At 41.1% G+C, this 20,675-nt stretch overlaps 1 protein-coding gene across 1 annotated transcript in view; it reads left to right on the forward strand.

Moving 5' to 3' along the window:
* The first annotated feature begins 2,066 nt into the window (after positions 1–2,066).
* LOC139665332 (collagen alpha-1(XI) chain-like) overlaps positions 2,067–20,675 on the forward strand; it is an 89,174-nt gene continuing 70,565 nt past the window's right edge. Inside the window, 4 exon segments of the mRNA XM_071544330.1 lie at positions 2,067–2,339; positions 8,862–9,026; positions 12,403–12,616; positions 13,602–13,764. Of these exon segments, the coding sequence (XP_071400431.1) occupies positions 2,225–2,339; positions 8,862–9,026; positions 12,403–12,616; positions 13,602–13,764 (657 nt within the window). The 5' untranslated portion in view covers positions 2,067–2,224.

The following is a 20,675-nucleotide window of genomic DNA, read 5'->3' on the forward strand; positions in this document are numbered from 1 at the left end:
CCTGGAAAATAAGAATCTATAAGGAGCACTTGGACCTCTGTCAGTACATTTTGTCTGCTGTGCCGGTCCTGGAAGCAGATCTGTTTCGAAGGGAAACTGAAGACTTTAGTTTCAGTTGTTCAGATTTCCTCTCTGCCAACGCAGAAGGGTTCCTCAAATTAAACTAAACATTTTGGGCCACAGTCCCGGGAAGCAACATGAACAAGAGGCTCTGACATTTTCTGCCAAACAGTTGAAAAGAGGAATTACAAAAAAAAAAAACCTAGCCAACCATCTGTCAGCAAACCAATATGCAGAGTATCCTTTCAAGAAACTGCTTTAGCGCTGAACAAGCACAATGCTATAACCTGAGGTCATAGATAAAGCAATTGTTCAACACCACACAATTATCAACCCTAAAACTCATTCAATCCCACCAAACATTTTGAAGACCGCTAGTTTCTGCACCCATTCTACTTTGGAGTATGACTGAAAACATTTCTGCACCCCTGGCATTACTGTCATTCTCTACCCAGTGAGATCTTTGCCTTGATCACCAATTTTCATCTTCATCAACAAACATTCCGGTTCAGAGAGATTCATTAGTGTGGTAAAACTGAAGTTTGCCAGTTCACATCCCCTGAACAAGTGGGAAAGCCACTGGGGAGAAAAGGAATGAGTAACACTCTCCTCTCCCTCAACTGCTGCTGCCAAGGAGCCCTTGAGCAACACATATAATCCTCTATTTGTCCGGTGGAGCTGCTCAGTGGCCAACAATAGAAGACTGTGGTTTTACTGAGCTGGTCCCAGATGTGAATGAGTTTAACTATGAATGTGAAGCGGAGTGTTGCTGATCAAGTATACGTGCTCAGCAAGATTTCCCTGGATAAATAAAGGTTTAAGGAAGAAAAAAAAAAGCCAAAACAAAAACCTGCACAGCTCTGAAGAACAACTGGTCCTGTCTACCCTCTAGTCCAAAACGACTGATCAAAACCACACTTACACAAAACTGCATCAGAGTTATCTTTGAGAGAAGATCCAGGTATCCATTGCTCTGCATGCTTTATAGTTAATCCCTATGTTCTATTTCATGAGAATGTCTCCAGATGCTAATTATTGAATTTACCCACATCTGCAAATTAATGTACTCAATCTTTACCTCATCATCCTGAATATGCACTGTGGAGTAAACATGGCTCTAATTGCTGTTTGTGTGATAACACACGTAAACGCAGACAAATTTTCCAAAATGTGGTTTGGGTTTGTGTGACAATCGCTGCCATTACACTGTCAAATCTGTCTTTCATCGTCACACTAAGGAAAACCAAATCAAGGGCAGGACTCTATAGCTACCACCTGTGCTTCCATTCTTTGTTCCAGTCATCTTTTACCATTAATTATTTTCAGGCCTCATGAGCCCTACTGTCCAAGAAAAATCTAAGGGCTCTTTGAGGAAACTCCTAGAATCTGGAAAACATTTCATTTTGGCCACTGAGGCTTTTATATTAGACATTAGCCAACGAAGAGGCGATTCAATCTCTCTTTTCACATTCTTAGGCATTCGGGAAATGTCTGAAATAACTGCTCCACCCCATCCACCACTTCATTTGCATTCAGTGACCCTCCTGTATCTCCCACTCCATCACAATTTTTAATCCAGATAATGATCATTTTCGTATTAATTTAAGATTTAAGATTTAAATTGAGAAAAAGGGACGATTTCCTTTATTTGTTGTAATAAATACCCATATATTTTTGTAGTTAATTTAACATAATCAAGGACAGCATATTGAGGAGCTTCTAAACCACCGCACTGTCTTGTAATTAGATTGCTGTGGCATGGGGCAGTGATGCTCCGCTTGATGCTGTTTAGACCTCTTGCAAAGCGAAGGGGGCGGGTCCTGAGACAACTTTCCCGACTGGTGATTTGATGAGCGGAGGATTTTCCAGTGTCAGTTTCCTACAGTGGGTTCAGGTTCAGTGTTGCGCCGCTTGTCCAGCCTCCCGTCGGCGCGCAACACTCAGGGAACCGAATGGTTTGTGCTTTTTTTCAAGAGAGCCCTTTACCTTCAGTCTGAGAGCTGGGCTTAGGGGGAGCGGAGCACAAGGGCCCAGTTTGCCTTCAAGAAGCATCCTAGACTATTTTTTCCCACATGGCTCAGTAGTACAAACACATCACCCTATCTTTGTGGATTGTGATTTGATTTAAAGTCGCCCGTTTTTTGTACAGCTGCGGGCGCTCACCATGGAGATGCAAAGGTGGTCCACCAGGTGGAAAACGAAAAGGTGGCTTTGGGATTCAACGCTAACCGCTGTGGTCACACTAACTTTATTTCTGCAAGCTGCCAATGTCAGAGCAGGTAAGAAGCTGCATGTTGCTGCGCCGCATCTACTGTAGCAACTCCCGGGCATCCTTGACAGCTTGAGGGCGTCCTTGCCATAGGCTGGCTATCAAGTGATGACACCGGGAAACCCACCTGAACTCACTTCACCCACTTTTTTATTTGCTGAATAGACATTATCCACCTTTTCAAACTGACATACGTCTTTATTACAGCATTTCATAGTATGCATCATGGTAAGTAGTAGGCTATCACACTGTCCTCCGAGGGAAAAAAACGCTACTTTTCTGAAAACTAATTGATTTTTGTTTATATTGGTGGTTGTTTGCCTTATGATCGCCGACTGGAGATCATAGTTTGCCCAGTTTTTATTTACCAGTTCTTAGCCGCATGACACCCAATCACACCGAGTCTGTACCATATGACCCCCTACCTGCATCCAAGTTTCCATCAGCAATTGGTTGACTGAAACTGAACGTTTATCCTGTAATGTTTGAAGCGCTCTACTATGCCACAATATTCCAGTAGCCTATCTCATAATCTTGCGCTGTCTCGGAGTTTTGTAGAAAACCGTGAAACGATTAACGTAAAACTTGAAGTGTAGACCTTTTCAAGTTTAATGTGTTCAAAATCACGTTGGATAGAAAATGATAGACTGTTTATCAGGCACGCCGAAAGGGGGAAGCTGCCCTTCCTTTGGCCCCCTCTGTGTGTCCCTCTAGGTAAAAACTGACGTCCAGGTGTGGTCAGCCAGGAGGAAAGGGCTCAGAGTGTGGCTTCTAATTGTGATGGGACCGAAATTAAAGACAAGACAAATAGGCTACTCGTTGGTACTCCGCTAAAATGTGCGTAAACACGATCAGCGGTGATGGAGCTGGTCGTTAGAGGTGAAGATTCTGTCGTAATTTCACACTTCGCATCATAATCTCTGAAGCCAGTGTGTAGCACAACAACTTTCTCTGAGTTGTACTTGAAGTCGTTATGGTTTTACGCAGCACTTTTACGCAGCACGTTTGGTGATATAATCAGTAGCCCACAGATAAAACGTGGAAAGTATCCAAAAGATCCAACATTGAGTAATAACTGGATATTAAATGGATAAAAGGCATCCTTGGCTCAGTTTTTCTCTGATATATTGTGCTGAAAGGTTGGCTAAATCAAACCACAGACCTATAATCCATATTATACTTTACTGATATTGCAATCTGACAGCTGTCAACAGATCTTATATGCTGGCCTACTCTGGCCCAGTGACATATTTGTTTTGTTAGTTATGTGTTACTTTATCTAAGACAACACAGTAGGCATACTATTGTAGATATAGTGATTCATTTTGGAGGTGAAGTACATATACTGGCCTAAAGGATCACCGTTTCTCCACACTATCCTGGTTCCCACTAAGTCCAAGAAGGGGCGTTGATGGAAAAAAGCTCTCTGGAGTATTTTCTCCACTTTAAAGCACATATGTAGGTCACATTAACTGCCTCTTTCTGTGAAGCGTATATGTTGCAAAGTAAGCTTTCTTATGTCCATGAAGTCACAGAGACATCCATAGCTGTTTTAAGCAGTCACGATCAATTTGTGTCAAGACTAATGTGGATTATGTTCCTTCTAAACACAAGGAATGTTGACATCAGATCAGTTATTCAGCTGTTTTTCAACCACATCAACTTTTTTTTTTTTAAAACAGAATCATGCTTTCAATCATACAAAAGTACTGATGTGTTTTGTTTTGCTTTGCCATGATTACTCATCTTGTAAAGTGTTCATGAGAGACTGAAGATGCCATTGCAGGTCATTTGTGAAATCACTCCCAGGATGCACTGCGCCCTGTCTGGACATTTCCTGCCTTAAAACCCACCCCTTTCTTAACCTCCACCACCAATTGTTTCTGAGTGTTGAAGTAGCCCTATAGTATTGTTATATCCAGAATTCATTCAACGCAGGGCAAATTGCAGAGAGCTACCAGAAATGAAAATATCATGAAAGCAAATACCACAGTGGCATGGCTTGCCCGTTGCCCATCTTTCTTCGCTCTGACTGATATTTAAACTAACCATAATTGCATGATGTGCTAGCAAACATTTACAGGCTTTCCAATGTACTGTAATTGCCGCTTATGCTGCCAACTTTCAGTAGATGGCAGTGACACGAAAAAGACCAGCAAGACATCCCAAGACGTTACTGCACAGCTCAAAGCCGCAGAGCCATGAAGTCAAAATGTCACGGATTTAAAAGTTGATGGCGAGGCTAAACTTAAACATCAAACTGTATAGCTCAGCAGTGATGGTTGAGCTCTACAGTGGTATGCCGCAGATTTTGCCTATACAGATTGCATATTCAGAAACGGCTGAAAATCACATTGCATTGTATCATTAAAGCGCGAAGCGGCGTTGCTGACTTGGAAATGAGTTCTGTCTAATGGTTTTAACAGAGGTTTCACGTGTCAGTACGTGCTCCGCTGCCTCAGAGAAAATGCACCCCTCTGCCATGTTAGTAGCTTGTTAACATGGCAGATAGTATATCACAAGTCCTCGCCAGAAGTCAGCAACACATGTCATTGAAAACGTGTGAGATTGTCAGTTTACCCGTCTGACAAGCCTGCGGATAGCCTTGAACTGCTGCGGTGCCGTTAGCAGCGGCCTGGTCCGACTCTGCGTTCTCTCTTGTGGTTTCCAGCCTTATCATTAGGATATGGTTGATTCCCTGTAGGGGGTGGAAGGATGGGAGTCTTTATTCAAGATGTGTTGAGCACATAGTAATCTGGCTCTAGCTCCCAGGGCTGAAATGCTTTTAAAAGCGATGCACATGCACTCATTTGGGGTCTTTAATGGTTTTGGGATATTGCCCTGTTTTTGAGCGCTTCTGTGAGGAGGCGGCTGGGGGAGGAAGGCGGTTGAGGAGTTGGGGGTGTGTGGTGGTGGTGGTGGTGGGGGGGGGGGGGGGGAGTGGAGGGGAGGGGGGGGGGGATGGGGGGGTTCCTGGCCAATTCAGCACATCTGGAATATATGAGGCCTTGAGGTATGCAGTAATGCAGAAAGGCATTCTGAAACTCACAAAGAGACCTTTAGTTCAAGCTTCTTTTTTTTTTCTTTTTTCTTTTTTTTTTTCAAGTACCAGTAGCTCTGTACTTTGGGACAATATTCAGAAGAGCCACAGACTATTTTCCTTTTTATGAGGCATTTGGTGTGAGGTTTTAAAGCTGGCGTTTGGTACTTACCATTTGTATGTTATTCAGTCTGTGTTCTAGTGTATAGTCGGTCAGGACACTCATTGTAATCCACAGGACAAAATGGCCCCCGTCCCTGTCAAATTACTCTCTGTGCCATGTCAGTTGTCAAGCCTGTTTTTACTGTATCTGTCCCCCAGTTTCAGCAGTAGATAGAAGTTGCTGTGGGGCTGAATTTTCTAGGAATGAAACGAAAACACATTGTGCCTCGCTTGATTTCCCAGTGGTGCTGCTCGCTTGACGCTAATGCTCTGGACAATTTGAATTCATGATGTGTGGCATCAGATGTGTGCTAATATCTGGACCCATGTCAGCATAAATTACTTCAGTCCTTTCCATCAATTTAGGAGCAGATCTGCACAACTTCAAATGAGGTAAAACTTGAGACACGATCCCTGAGCATGTGGCTGAATCAAGAGAGTTTGATTCACCACCCAAACTGTTGTTTTTCTGGTCATTTGAGAGAGAGCTATAGGGATGGGGCCGTCTCAGTTTAGTCCCATGTGTGTTTTAGTTAGGGGGGGTAAAGGGAGTGGTGCCAGTGCCATAATAGGTTCAGCATGTGGACTTGTAGCTCCACCCATCAGACCCCCACCTGGTCACTGAGAGCGAACAGGAACCGCAGGATCAGCACTTCCTGGCTTCATTCGCCACATGACTTAAAAACTATAAAAATGTAAACAGAGATTTATTTTCGTGATAAAATTCCATTAGCCTTCACTATGGATGAATGTTAAAACTTTTTGAGGAGGACTGTTCAAAGATGCGGTAAAAAAAATACTGTAGTGCAGGTAGTATTTGTTGCATACAAAGAAAGAACAAACAGTTGTTTCTGCCCTCTTCCCAGTGAGTTTTACACATGTCTCTGTAATATAACATCTTTCTCTGATGGTAAAATCACATTTGAGAGGAAAAAAGATATTCCACTCTATTCCTTGAGATTTTAAGTGATATTCTCACCACCAGTATATGTTTTTTCCTGTTTCATCTAGATCATGTGGCCAACTCTTCGTGGTTCATTAAATTTTATGGAGTATTAAGAGGCAAACAAGGAGATGTAATGCAATGTGAACATCAAGAAAGGCTTCTTCTTGATCCCTTTAAACCGTTTTCCCACGATGTCTTGTTGTCAATATCAAACACATGAATCAAGTCTTTTATATGAAGGGAGATTTCATATTAAGCCTGTTCTCTGGTCTTTTCTTGAAGGCCTTATCTTCCCAGTGGGACTTTAAGCTGACCATTGAGACACTGTTTATTGTTACTGGGCCTTTGAAGAGGACGCATCCTGCCTCTTGACTCACTGAAAGACAAATGGGTGATGTGATGTCTGGGCATGGTTATCTTGGTTTTTGCTGCTGTGGTTTTTCGCAATGGTTAAACAAGAAGCTTTTAGTACTCGGTCTGTAATTGTGCTGCAACTTGACTGCTTCTATGAGAGAAGATCTTACTCATTTCTCATCATATTTCTTTCATTAAACCCCTGCAATCCTGAAACATTCTTTCCTTATAAGGGTGAAATTGCATCTCTCCAGTTTGTAGATATTTGGGCAATTTGTCAGCAGTCTAAGACATAGTAATGGTGAATTGGTCGCTGTTGATGCTCCCTAAGATGTTGTTACTTAAGTATTCATAACAGCACAACGATATACTGCAGAGTTGTTACATCTAGTGAATGATATGAAAATACAAGGCAGAAGATATGAGAACAGTTGGTCAGAAAGTGTTTCATTTGTAATTTCTCAGGAATTTCTGCCAATATATTATCAGCAAATATGTAAAAAAGATTAAAAAAAAAAAAACATACTGACATGATATGAAGTAATCAATTATGATTTTACATATATCTGCTTGTGTTTGCCCCCTTATGTATAAGCCATTTATAAACACCTCTTACGTCACTCTCCTGGGCAATAATATTAGCACCTTCATTTAATAGTGAAAACAGATTTTTAATAGTTGTAAAAGTGTATGTGCATGTGTATCTGATGTTTTTTTTTATAGTGAATGCATTTACTCAGATTGACACTGCCAAGTACAGGCAAGCTCTACGCTCAGAGCTTCACTGTCACAAAACAAAAGCTATAGCATCAAAAGATTTCTTCAAACCACCACTCTTTTTTTGTGACCTGTCCCCAGATGTTCTGCATCCATTTACATTTACCATTCTATCCATCACCACACCCATGATGACCTTTAAATTATTGGCTCCCTCTTCTATTTTTACAACAGCAAAGGTAGCCGCGGGCAGACATGCATTAAACCAACAGTGACGTTGTCCTGTACGTCAATGCTGCTGTTCCTACGCTGCGTTTAAAACACACCCTATTAGGCTTTCTTAAATTCCCCATAATCACACTGTAAATGATTATGTGCCTTGGGGTATGGGAGAGATTCAGGGGCAAGAGAGAAATGGAGGGTTGGAGAGGAGGAAGGAGAAGGGAGTGAGGAAAGAAACTGAGGGTGACGGGTAAGAGTATGAGTCTCAGGAATGCAGATAGAGTTAGAGAATTACAGGAGAGAGAGAGAGAGAGAGAGAGAGAGAGAGAGAGAAATTGAGAAACAGTGTTTATGACACACACACTGCACTGCACAGTAGTTCACCCCTGAGTTCCAGCTCCATTGATAGAAAGGAGCTTAGTAGTGTTAAGCAGGCAGTAAAGCTGCCCCCCCTCTGCGCTCGCCTCACTCCAAAGACCCAGTGAGTGGCAGCAGTGGGTTTTTATCATCCCTAGATGCTGGGGGTTTCGGGGGCGGCGGGGGACAATTATGTCCACTGAATGGTTCCTAACATTTTTACTGCTCCTCTGCCAGGGTAGCTCATAAAAGAACAACTGGTTGAACTGACAGATTTGGCCACCAGTCACTGACTGGGCAAGGAGGGGTGTAATGGGTGTAAATGTTGATTTATCATCAAAATGCCAGGTCCTATTAGATTTTCCGTTAACTGCTGAGCTACACTTACAGCATACTGTAAAATAACACAACCAGCTTTTTTACTATGTACAGTAATACAGTATTAATGAAGCATTCTCTATATCCCAGGGGGACATACAGTACACATCATCATCGTGTTGTTGCGTGTCTGTACTGTATGTGTGTGTTGTTTGTATTGTATATTTTGTGATATGGCTAGAGCGCATCTTAAACACTGTGTTAGGTGTTCATTTTCTGCTAGGGCGATCAATAAACACTAATACACTCAAAGTTCTGCTAGGAGCTTCATCCCCGAAATGGCATATTTGTTATATTTTGCTGCCCATGTGCTATCATTTGAGAATTTCATCAGTTGTTTGTCCTGCCTCCCTCAGCTGAACCAGTGGATGTACTCAAGGCGCTAGACTTCCAGAGTTCCCCTGAAGGAGTCCGGAAAACAACAGGATTCTGCACAGTCCGCAGAGGATCCAAACCTGACGTAGCCTACCGAGTGGGGAAACAGGCCCAGATCAGCGCTCCGACCAAACAGCTCTTCCCAGGTAACCCTACTCCTTTGCACCCACATATTGCCAACAGTCACACTGAAGCTGCACTAGGCACCTTTGCACCTTGGCGGCTCCAAATGGCAGCGAGCACCCTCATGTTTACAACCGAGCTGCTCTGTGATCTCTTCATCCCAAAAGATACCAAAGGGACAAGAGAGGCAAAAGATGTAACATTGATGAGTCCAGCTTTCTCTGGACACAGCACTCACTCGCTACTGCTTAGGAGACAGTTGGTTTTTCATTCTGAAGTTTTAATTTGTCATTTCCTGTGGGTGGAGAAGTGAACATACAGTATCTGACACCAGAATTTCAATTGGACAAATAGGGCGAATCTCAGTTAGGGGCGATGGGAAGCTCTTCTCTGTGGCAGACTCACTTTGTGATTTACGCTGATAAGATGGGTGTATTTTTGTTTAAAATGAAATCTTGCATAGTGCAACTTTAAGACATGAAGTTTCATTCTAAAATGAGATACCCATCCTTTAAAAAACAACAATCTCAATCAATCTGACAAATAACTGTTAGGATGAAGGTGAAAGTCATTGGTGTTACTGAGGCTACTCTCTATCTTGAGCCCCTTAATTGCAAAATAGAAATATTTGAAAGATAAAATCATTTATGTTTTTGTAAACGAGCAAAGAACATCAGCTACCTTTTCCCCCAAAAGATAGATATATAGTTTTGTAGAATGAACCCCTTCATATGTTACAAAAAACACGCATCTTCGAAAATGCTACATTTTTATGAATGAAGAAAATAATTCTTAAAGACGCCTATGTATGTAATGGGGTTTTAATAAGTTCCAAGAGACTCACTCAACACTTAACTGTAAATGACCGTTTCAATTTAAGTAAGAAGAAAAACACAAAATTTCAGTTACGTGATATTTGTGGAAAACCCTGAATTTATTACAATGGATCAATGGAAGGAAGATTGTTTATGACATTTTGTGGACTGATCTTGTCAAAAAAAGTGACTTTCCTCAACTTTGATTGCTGGCAGCTTTGAGTACGCTGTATTTGGCTGATGCAGAGAAATCTAGCTGGGTTTTCATCTTGAATGCACATTGTCTGACTCACATCTTTACAGAGTCTGATGCCCAGCTGTTTGTGAGAAATAAACCCATATTTATTGTTTTAGGAGAGAGTCCACTCAGACAAACAAAACACTGTTTGATAATGTAACCACTGGATTGGCTACTGTTGTAAACTGCTTACTACTCATCAGCTAATCCAAAGATTTAATAATAAACTGTAGAGGACAGGAAATATGTCATTACTCATGGCTGTAGAAAAGTATTAAGCTCAGTGTTGTCAGCTCTTTTCCAAGAAAAAAATTGCTAGAAGTCGCCTGGATGACGTCATGTGCTAATTTGCATATCAACATATATATATATATATATATACAGTCCCCACTCTTAGTGGAGGGAGTAGGAGGCTGTAGGAGAAGCACTGTGATCGTCAGACTTCTGTGGTTTAGAGAAATAAGTAGAGCAAATCTGCATCAGCCGTGCCAATTTGTCGCCAAATACTTTAGGATTCAACACATTAACATTGTTCCCCATAGTTGGAAAAAGTCACTATTCACTAGTCGCTTTTGAGAAATAATGTCGGCACAGCGGTCTGAAAAGTCACTAAATCTAATGACAAAGTCACCAAATTGGGCTATTTGTCAATGTCTAATCCTTGCCATGTGCTTGGTTTCCATTCTGGAATATGGAACATGCGGTATTTAAAATAATAATATATATATTATATCATTAATTATAATACAATATAGAACAATAAAACTCAATATCCATTGGAGGCCTGTTAACTCTTTATTGCTAGAGCACACTGTTGATAGAGCCCCTATTTGCTTTCTTAACCCATATTGGCAAATACTGTATACAAATTTATTGGGAACTGAGTGTTGTTAAATAAATTCTCCCAGTCTGTGTGTGTTGGGCTGCTTCCAAATTGGCTGGATTGCAAAGGAAAAAAAACAACGTACAAAATAGTGTGAGATATTAGTAAAAAGATTATTGTGATTTTTGGCTGAAAATAATTGCCTTACGGTTTTAGGAACGGAAATTTAAAGAATATGATTGAGCTAGAGGGGCGAGGTGTTGGAGATGCCTTGGAAACAAAGTGTCCTCAGTCAGAATAATTTGACTTTTATTTGATCAGCAATAGCCTGTTCTTTTTTACACTGAACTGAGCTCTATTATGGTTAAAGAATGACATTTGACTTGTCTTATTTACAGGCCTTGTAAAATTAATGTGGCTACAACATCACTCTCTGCTCTTTTCAGGACATGCCAACTTCTGTTTCAGCTTACGTAATTAAGAGTGGTCAGGTCCAATTGTCTAGACTTGTGTGTTTTATGTGAAAAGAGAGAGTTTAGGACTTTGTACACATGCAATTATTCAATTTACTCATTAGAATACAATCACACTTGTAATGACATCTGCAGTAGATTAAAGGCATGAGGTGAGCTGCAGCTTTCATGAACACACAATGCCTTGCATTAGAACTGGCTGCTGTACATTTAATACAGATGGCTCATACAGCACAGATAACAACACTCCCTTCAGAATTGTAAAACTAAATTACTTCATTTGCTAGGCTTTGATAGGAATCATGAGGTATTTGGCACCAGTCTGAAGCTTAGAGAAGCAGGCTTGTGACTCGGAGGTAAGGTTTGAATCTCCAGACCAACGTGGAAAATCTGGGCAGGGAAATTACTTTTTTCCAAATGTTCTGTGAGATGAAGAAAACATTCTCTCCTCTGCCAACAACCATTGTCAAAGGGCTCTTGACCGAGGGATGTAACTCCCAACAGTAGAAACTAGTGGTTATACTGGCCAGTTCCCATGTGTGAATGTATGTAACTATGGATGCTTGAACTTTACCCTGCTTCACGCCCATACTGAAGCAGGGTATTGCTGAAAAAGTATCCACAACAACAACAACATCTTGTAACTGTACTGTACATTGGTGCTTAATAACAAACCAATAGGGATGGGGTGATATATCGAAATTCAATATATTGCAATACAAAAATATGACATTACGTATTGTGGGGCAGAAAAATAAATTGTGTGCGCTTTATTCTCTGTAGTAATCACAAATGAGACGGCTTGTTCATCACAATTTCACAAGCTCTCCATCCAAATTATATTATTTGCACTTTGTAATGACATTTTTAAATTGTTGTTTACATTCTAGTGAGCCCGTGTCATAAGATTTATGGCTCAGAAATAAACATAATCCTGCACAGTTTTACTTTGTTGTCATTGTATTACATCGTATTGTGGATGTATCAAATCCTCCAAATCCGATCCTTGCAATCCAACCAACTTTTCCCGCCGTCTGTGTCTCCCTCCAGGGGGAGTTTTCCCTGAGGATTTCTCCATCCTGTTTACCATCAAGCCCAAGGCTGGCCTCCAGTCCTTCCTGCTGTCTGTGTACAACCAGCAGGGCATCCAGCAGCTGGGCGTGGAGGTAGGCCGCGCCCCCGTCTTCCTGTACGAGGACCAACATGGCAAGCCTGCCCCCGAGGAGTACCCCCTGTTCCGCTCCGTCAACCTCGCTGACGGCAAGTAAGTGACTGACTGGTCCATCGGAGGCCGTGAACACGTTGGTGCTCAGATGCAGGCGCTTGGTTTTGCCTCCTCTGCATCTTTGGTTGTCTGTGTGTGCGCTGCTATCCCACTGTGCAGCCAGATTAACTCATTTTCTCTGCTGAATGCTAATATCTGAAGTATGTTGTGAAGCTTGTACGATTGGCTCAAGATCTAAGCTGCACATTTTAACGATTATCTTGAACAATTTACCGTGATTTATAGGTTATACTTCATGCTAAACAAACAAAACAATTCTACTTATCTTATTTTCTCATGCGCTCAGAAATGTACTTAGTGCCTCTAGCCTAGCAAACTGACACATAGCACTGATGATTTATTATCATCATGTTTGTTCGGTCATTAATACCACATGGAACAAGTCAGACAGTAATGGCAAATTGATTATTGGCAACAGTTTGATGACAGTCTTTTCTTTCCCAGATTATTTACAGCAATGAGATACTGATGTGCAGTAATGGGCTGGATCTTCATAAATCACATATCTGTCCAATGAAGTTAATATGATTTTTTTTTTTAAGTTGCCTCATCCATTTGAACAAATGTAAACAGAAATGTCTCGAAATGACTCTACGTGGGATTGTATCTCTGTAATTAATTAAGAAAGAAAACATTATATATGTATATGTACAGTAAAGATACTCCTGTTTGTTCCCAATATATTCAAATCGGGATTTACCTGAGTATAAGTACAATCACAATATTCTCTCTCCAGAGGCCTCATTTAAAACACAGAGTTTTCGTTCTTGTGACCAAACCCAAGCCAAGGCTGGAATTTGTGAAAATCATGAGGTTTTCTATGACATTCTTTGATGAATCACAAACCTAAGCAATTTTCCTTTGTACTCCAAGGTATGAAAGCCACTATATAGACATTTTTTTTTTTTTAAAGAATGAGACGAACACTGTTTGTCTTACTGACGTCCTGCTTTGCTTTGTGCAGATGGCATCGTGTAGCCATCAGCGTGGAGAAGAAGAGCGTCACCATCATTGTGGACTGTAAGAAGAAGGTGATCAGGCCGCTCGGTAGAAGCGACCAGGCCGTCATCAACACAGAAGGCATCACTGTCTTTGGCACCAGAATCCTGGATGAGGAAGTCTTTGAGGTAAGGCGGCCATGTTGAGTTCCTTCTCCTCTGGTTTGGGGTGACAGCGTTGTGAATTAGTTTCATGCTTTACTCAGTCAAATCACTGCAAAAGTCTCCCTGTATTACTAATGGATAGATCTTTGTCTTAACTTTTATGCAGTCTTTTTTAGTGTGTAGAAGAGGACTTTTGCATGTGGTATCCATATAAAAGTAAGAGTCTGGAAAGTGTAAAAAGATACAGCGCAACGCATCTCTCACATCGTTTGAAAGTCATAAAAGAAAGAAGGCTTAAAGATGTCTCCATCATTTACACAGGAGTGTCTTTGTCAGTGTATTCAAGTTCTTTCTCCGCTGGGTTGAAGTAATAATGCTACTGTGAATGAGTTTCATCCTTTGCTCAGTCATAAGCTGCTGTGCTCGGATCAGCTGGGCGCCTGAGATTTATCTTACCTGGATAAATATGGATGTAATTGGAAGCATATGGTGGGTCGAAATCTCAATGAGTTTCATTTAGCATTGTTAAAAGCAACAATTCGAGTGTCTAATGTTTAATGTCCACATGCCCAAAGGCTAGACATTTTATTCGCCTTTCATTAGATTTGTTCATAAATGGTAAATTTTTATGGACCTGAACAACAATATTGGCTTTGTATGCTTGGCCAGAGACATGGGCGAAGTCTGTGGAAAGGCTTCTTGCGCACTGAGTGCTTCAAATTGCTCTTTTTTCCTCAACAGTGGTTGGATTTGTTTGAATGGTGGACATAATAAAGGAAAATCCAGACTGATTTCTAATAGGCTTCAGTTGTTCATATTGTACATTGTTTGAGATGCATGAATAGTGCCTCTATCTGTTAGGCAATTTCATTTTATTCCCTCAATAACCCTGGCTATCAGGGATTCACAGCTCAGTGTGGGGTTTCTCAGTGGAGACGGCCATTGCATTATGACATGGGGATTGAAGCTACCAGTTTTAATGCAGGTAGCGTTGAGCTCAGTGGAAAATGTGAGCTGCATGCTAAAAGACAATAGCCTCCCTTTGATGTCTGCATGTGGAATGCTTGCTAAGTAGAACAGCCTGCTAAATGCTTGCCTCCAGGTCAAAGATGACTTTTAACAGAGGAGCCACTTGAAAATGGGATCCCTTGCTTCTCCACTGCTAGGTCTCTTTGACAAGCAGATCTTAATGCTTGATAATGACGCTAAACCATGTTGACAAGGCGAGGTCACCATAAGGACAGTCCGGTACTCCTTATTTTTCCAGATTTTTGTTAGCAATTAATTTTTCACGCTATTATGAGAATCTGGTGATTACAATTCATTTAGACATACAGCTGTTGTCCAGCATGACTTACAATGAGCACAGCTGTAGAAAGTAGATTTTTTTCTAAATATTTTAGATGACCAATATTAACCAAGAGTAAGGAATGAAAGGGTCAGAGCCACAGTGCCTTGACATTAGGTGCAACAAAATATTTGCATGTCCCTACAATTATGAGCGAGACGTGTTAGGAAAGGAATGAAGAGCTGAGGAGAGAGGTTACAAAGGATTTTTTCAGTGGTAGCATAGCACTTTCACCAAGGATATTTTTAATGCTGGTCTAAGGCCAGCAGCTGGCTTTTGTGGGTGTTCTTTGTTTGAACATATATTAAACTAAATGGAGTTGAATTACAGAGCAATTTGTTCTCTTCTCTTTTTAGAAACCTGTAGAAGAGAAAATGATTTTGTTTGTCCCAAGGGTAGAGGCTGTTCGCACGTTGGAAGGTGGTTTTAATCAGGCTATCACCCACTAGCAATGCTGTGGTGGCCCAAGCAGAAAGTACTGTATGCAGCCATTTCTTAAACTGTAATTATTTCCACTTCAAGTTTAATGGCTTTGGTTTGTTGATTGCAAACTGGCTATTTGTAAGCAAGCTGCACACTAATGACAAAAACCCTTAGTGTCCAGGAGTAACTGATAATTATATTCCTTGGGATGAAACAGGTTTGCTAAATTAGATTTACCATGTCTTTGGTTCAGAGTGTGCTTAAAGGATCATACTTTGGCTTTCATTCTACAGCTGTATTTGCAAACAATCAGTATACCTTGGAGGCTATTATTTTGGCAAATTGCTGGCTACATTATCTGTATAACAAACACATTTTGATAATTTGAAGCATGTTTGCTATCAGGTTATTGTGGCCAGTTTGCCAAACGTCCTATGTATATATATTCTGTAGATGCAACTAAAATCATGGCTTAAATCTAACATTTATAACTCCTTGTGATTCTTAGGATTATTATTATTGAAGACAGTTGCGTTTTATTATGTACTGTAGGTCATTAGAGCCACATTGCATGCATTTGACACACACCATATTCATTGTATCCCTATTTAATACAAAAATAATTTTGTTTTGTCCTTGAGAACATTGGACCTACTGCATTTTTATATAATCCAATCTTTTTGATAATCAAAAGTCATAGACGGTTTATAGAAGTTGAAGACTCTCCTGTGAAGAGTCCCACCTCCCCTGTGAGGTTTGGCTCAGTGTTGCTGGAAAATGATGCTCTGCTCTGATATCAGGATCAAAAGTGGAAGATGCTCTGATAAATTGGAATAACATATTTTTTTGGTCACAATGTGACTAGCAAGATGCTATACCTATACTCTAATAGTACTAATAGAACAGGTAGATTCAGCCACGCAATCTGATTGGTCAAAATACTTTCCATCTGTGTTGATAATTCCAGCAATACAGTGGATATCACCTAATAGTCAGAGCATACAGTAACTACCGAACAGGCTACTTTGTAGCAAAGTAGTTGAGCAAACCTGATGAGTGGAGGCTTTCCAGTTCAAACTGGCCAGATTGGAAGGACTTTAGTGATTGTTTAATGAGGAGAGCCAATCAGAACCAGGTCCAGTTGTGATGCGTTGACTGGAGTTTGTCTGAAACTGCCTGGAAAAAAGGGTGGATTTGTGGAAATGCAATAACTTTAAATCCAACCACTCAAACAAAATGTCTTCATTAAACATCTTTAATATGTATATAAATAGAGGAAAGTATGAATTCCGATAACATGGGACCTTTAAACAGAAGAAATAGGTAACCATAGACTCATTCAGTGCAGAACATTGGAAAACTGATCCGCCAAGAAGCAAAACTAGAGACGTTTGGCCTGTCTGCCCTTGACTCATCAGTAGATATATTATTTACAGTTATGATAAGCTATCTGAGACATAATGGATAAAGAAATCGTAGTTGTTTAGCATGGCAAGCTTGAGCTTCAGAACTGTGGAAGCCTTCCCTAGTCTCATTACTGAGGCTGGCTGTGAGCTTTCTCACTAAAACTCCTCCGAGCTGCGAGCATATGGCTACCTTACTGCAGTAGATTGCATAAGCAGGTGTCAAAGCTGGAAGCAGAGGGAAGAGTGAAGGCTAGGGGAAAATATGATCAGTGTGCTTAGTCTTGGCTCAAGCTACACAGCTGTTTAAGAGATATGCTCACTGACCGGGCCTCCAAATGCCTTTTTTCTTTTCTTCTCCTTTTTTTTCTTTTAAATAAAAGCCACAAGATATGTGAACTGAAATCATCTGCCCCTCTCATTTTTATGTAAATGCTGTGGGGATCTTTGTGTGCGTGGCTGCATATATTTCAGCATGTACTGTATGTGTTTGTATGTGCGTGCTGTGCACACATCTGCAGGCGCGCATGCAAGTATGCAAGTGTGTTTGTGTGTGTGTGTGTGTGTGTGTGTGTGTGTGAGAGAGAGAGAGAGAGAGAAAGTGAGAGAGAGCGCAACAGAGAGAGCAAGAGTGAGAGAGGCGAAGATAGTTTGTTTATGTGTCTGTCATTACTGCAGACTAGACCATTCCAAACGTTGTCCCTCAAGCAGGACAGTCTTTGGCAGTGGAATCTAACAAGCCTCTGATGGGCTCTAAGCCTTGAAGTGAATCATTGTTTATGGTTGAGTTGGCAGGACGAGAAATGGCTCGACTGTTCCTCATCTGCCTCAGTCACTTTTCACCCTCAAGTATCCGTCACAAAATGTTTTGGTTATGGCTGTTTAATGGGAATATAGTAATTAGTTCATAGTCGTATGAGTGTTACTGTAGCTGAGAAAGTGTTTAGTTGCTGCATCTTTGATGGATTTCTTCTTTTTTCTTGCCTTAGTTCCTTATGGATTTTTGTTTTTCAAATTTTTTCCCATTCCCTTTCTCTTATGATATGTATACCATATGTATCTGATGTCAGTGAACTGGTAAATATTTTGCCCACCCCTCTATCATGCAATTAAATGATTGAGCAACACGCTGCACTGAATGAGACCTTTCAAAACTTCCTGGTATCGTGTCTGTGGCCCCCTTCCCCTGTACAGCGTGGAGGAGAAGACCCCCTGCGGATCCGCGGAACTTAAAAGACCGACTATTCATTTCTCAAACGATCTTACAGCACCTACTTAGCCAGTCCACTTTCTCTAAATTGTAGCTGCATCGAACCCCCTTATCCCTCGTGCCTTGACCAAACATACCATCCTCACTAACAGGTCCCAGCAGAGCCGTGAAGTAATTGGGCCAAGCTGTGTGGCGCTTCTTACAAACTGCTGCCGATGGAAAATAGAGGATTGAGGAAGAAGGGAGAGAGAGAGGTGAAAAAAGGGAGGGCAGACAAGCAGGCAGATGGTTCAAACAGTTCGACAGTTTTGTGTGCTACTGTCGGGAAAAAGGCATTAATATTCGATGGGTGCAAGACATTTGTCTGCCCCCAGTGCTTGAAAAGAAACTTTATCCCATGCGCTGACCACAAAGGCTGCATCTGATGAAAGCTGGGAGAAATCTGGATAGAATTATACATTTTTCCTTTTCTCTGCTTCTTGGTTAATTTTTGTCCTTGTATAGTTTTGGAATTTCATCTGTCTGTTTGTTCTTTCGGTGATGATGTGTTCCCCCCCCAGAGTTTGGACAAGCAGGCCTTTTAGATGATAAGCGTGTCAAGTTTGTGGAGAGTTGGATGCAAGAAATAAACAAAATAAACAAAACATATTGCTACACCATTACAAATGTTGCAAATGTTTCAGGTGCTGGGCAGACAAAAGGGTTGCACAGTATAAATTTTAAAAGTGAAAATATCTGCCACTCATGATGAATAATGGAGAGTAACGCCTCTGGAGCTGTTGATATGCATCCCTCTGGCCCATGATGCATTGGGAGGTTCAGTGTCAGAGGCAGGTCGCAGTGACAGCTTAACATACACTGAACATTGTAACTACTGAAGGTAGAGGGAGAGTCTTCTGCAGACAGATTACCAGCAGGAGCCCACTTTAGTTCAGCCTTTGTTGTGATTGGTGTGTCAGGGAACATTAAGACCCTTTAAAGCCACAGTAGGCAAGATTTTTATGTAAAATCACATGTTAAAATTGGTCTTATTAGCTTAAATCTCACAGTTGGGCTGCAATAAAGAGCGTTCCATCCTCCCCAGTTGAGACCCAGTAGTTACTGATGGCATGTTACATGATTTCTGGGTATAGAAGTTCAGTTTTCAAATGGTTTTCTTTGCGCTGTTCTTTGGAGCAGCCAACATGCGAAGTGCAGTTCTAAGTTTACTTGCATCCTACTACTGTATGTAAGCTTTGTGTGGAATTATTAGCAATAGACAATTATTTTTTTAAAGACAAATGTTTAGAGGCAGACGTTTAAAGACAAATCGTTTTCTAACTTCTAAAATACAAATTGATCACACAAACAGATCATTTGTGATTGTGATTGTGGGGCCCTGGTTTGTTAAGCTTCCACATGTATTCATTTGTGTTTTTGTGGGTCAGGCTGCAGATGCCTTGGGCATATTTCCAAATGTGTGTTCCAGGTGCATTAATATCCACCAGCTGTTCCTAAAGGCAAACTGACCTGTACCCCGGCTATAACTGCACCTGGACACAGACAATAATCTTTCAACCATGTAATTACATACTTACATGTTGTTGTGCATGCACTGGTAGAAAATGTGTAGCACTTGTGTACAATGGAGAGGATATTTTTTCCATGCAACATGTTACTTTAATTAGTATATACATATCTGCTCATTATAACCACTTTTTCCAGCTTAAAGTTGATACATTTGGCCCCATTATAGTGAAAGACATCATATTTTTATAATTCTGACATTAATGTACATGTATGACTAGATTTGTATTTCTCTAGAGACTCACAGATTGTTCCCCACTCTAGTTTTTCATCTCTCCCTTTGGTATTTTGATGTAATTGCACACTTTATGCACAATATGATGGATGTGAGAGTCTGCGCAATGCTTTGCTAACAAGCCCCCTGCTACCCTGCTACCCTGCTACCCCTCACTGTGCCAAATGCCAAACTGTACCACTGCATCTTTTAAAATGGCAGAGGGGCAGCGAGAAGCCAAAACTGAGGGTGGCATCACACTCTGAATGTAAATCACACTTGCTGAAGTTGTTAAAGTTTTAAGAGTCCTGAATCCAATATAAGTACAGCAAACCTCTGTTTTCCCTATTACTGTTATAATTTTGTAGAGTCACACACGAGGTTTAACTTTGTTTATACCATCAGAAATGAGTCCAATAAGGGGAGGATGTGAAAACTCTTTATCATCTCTGATCTGAGGCCAGCGGTAGCTAGCAGCATCTGATCAAAGTTGTGTCTTGGTTTTTGAGGTCAGCCATGTGTTTGGGGTGCTAGTGGATGAGGTAATGCACGCTCATCAGCCTATGTCAACTATGTGCTTGATGGCGATCCCCCTACCTCTGTCCTTCGGAGCGGCATTCAGAAGCTCACGTTTGACGTCTCACTAGCGATGTCGTGCCAAGGCCGGATTTTATGGTCTGCTGAGGACTTGTAATATCGCCCACTATTAGGTGATCAGCTGAGGCGGCCGTCTGCCAGATATTTTCCTTTGGTGATTTCTGTTCCCAGAGG

The sequence above is a fragment of the Centroberyx affinis genome, unplaced genomic scaffold (genome assembly GCF_046629955.1).
Source record: "Centroberyx affinis isolate AG114_WGS23_722 - 3 ecotype Tasmania unplaced genomic scaffold, CSIRO-AGI_Caff_v1 ptg000246l_1, whole genome shotgun sequence".
NCBI lineage: Eukaryota > Metazoa > Chordata > Actinopteri > Beryciformes > Berycidae > Centroberyx > Centroberyx affinis.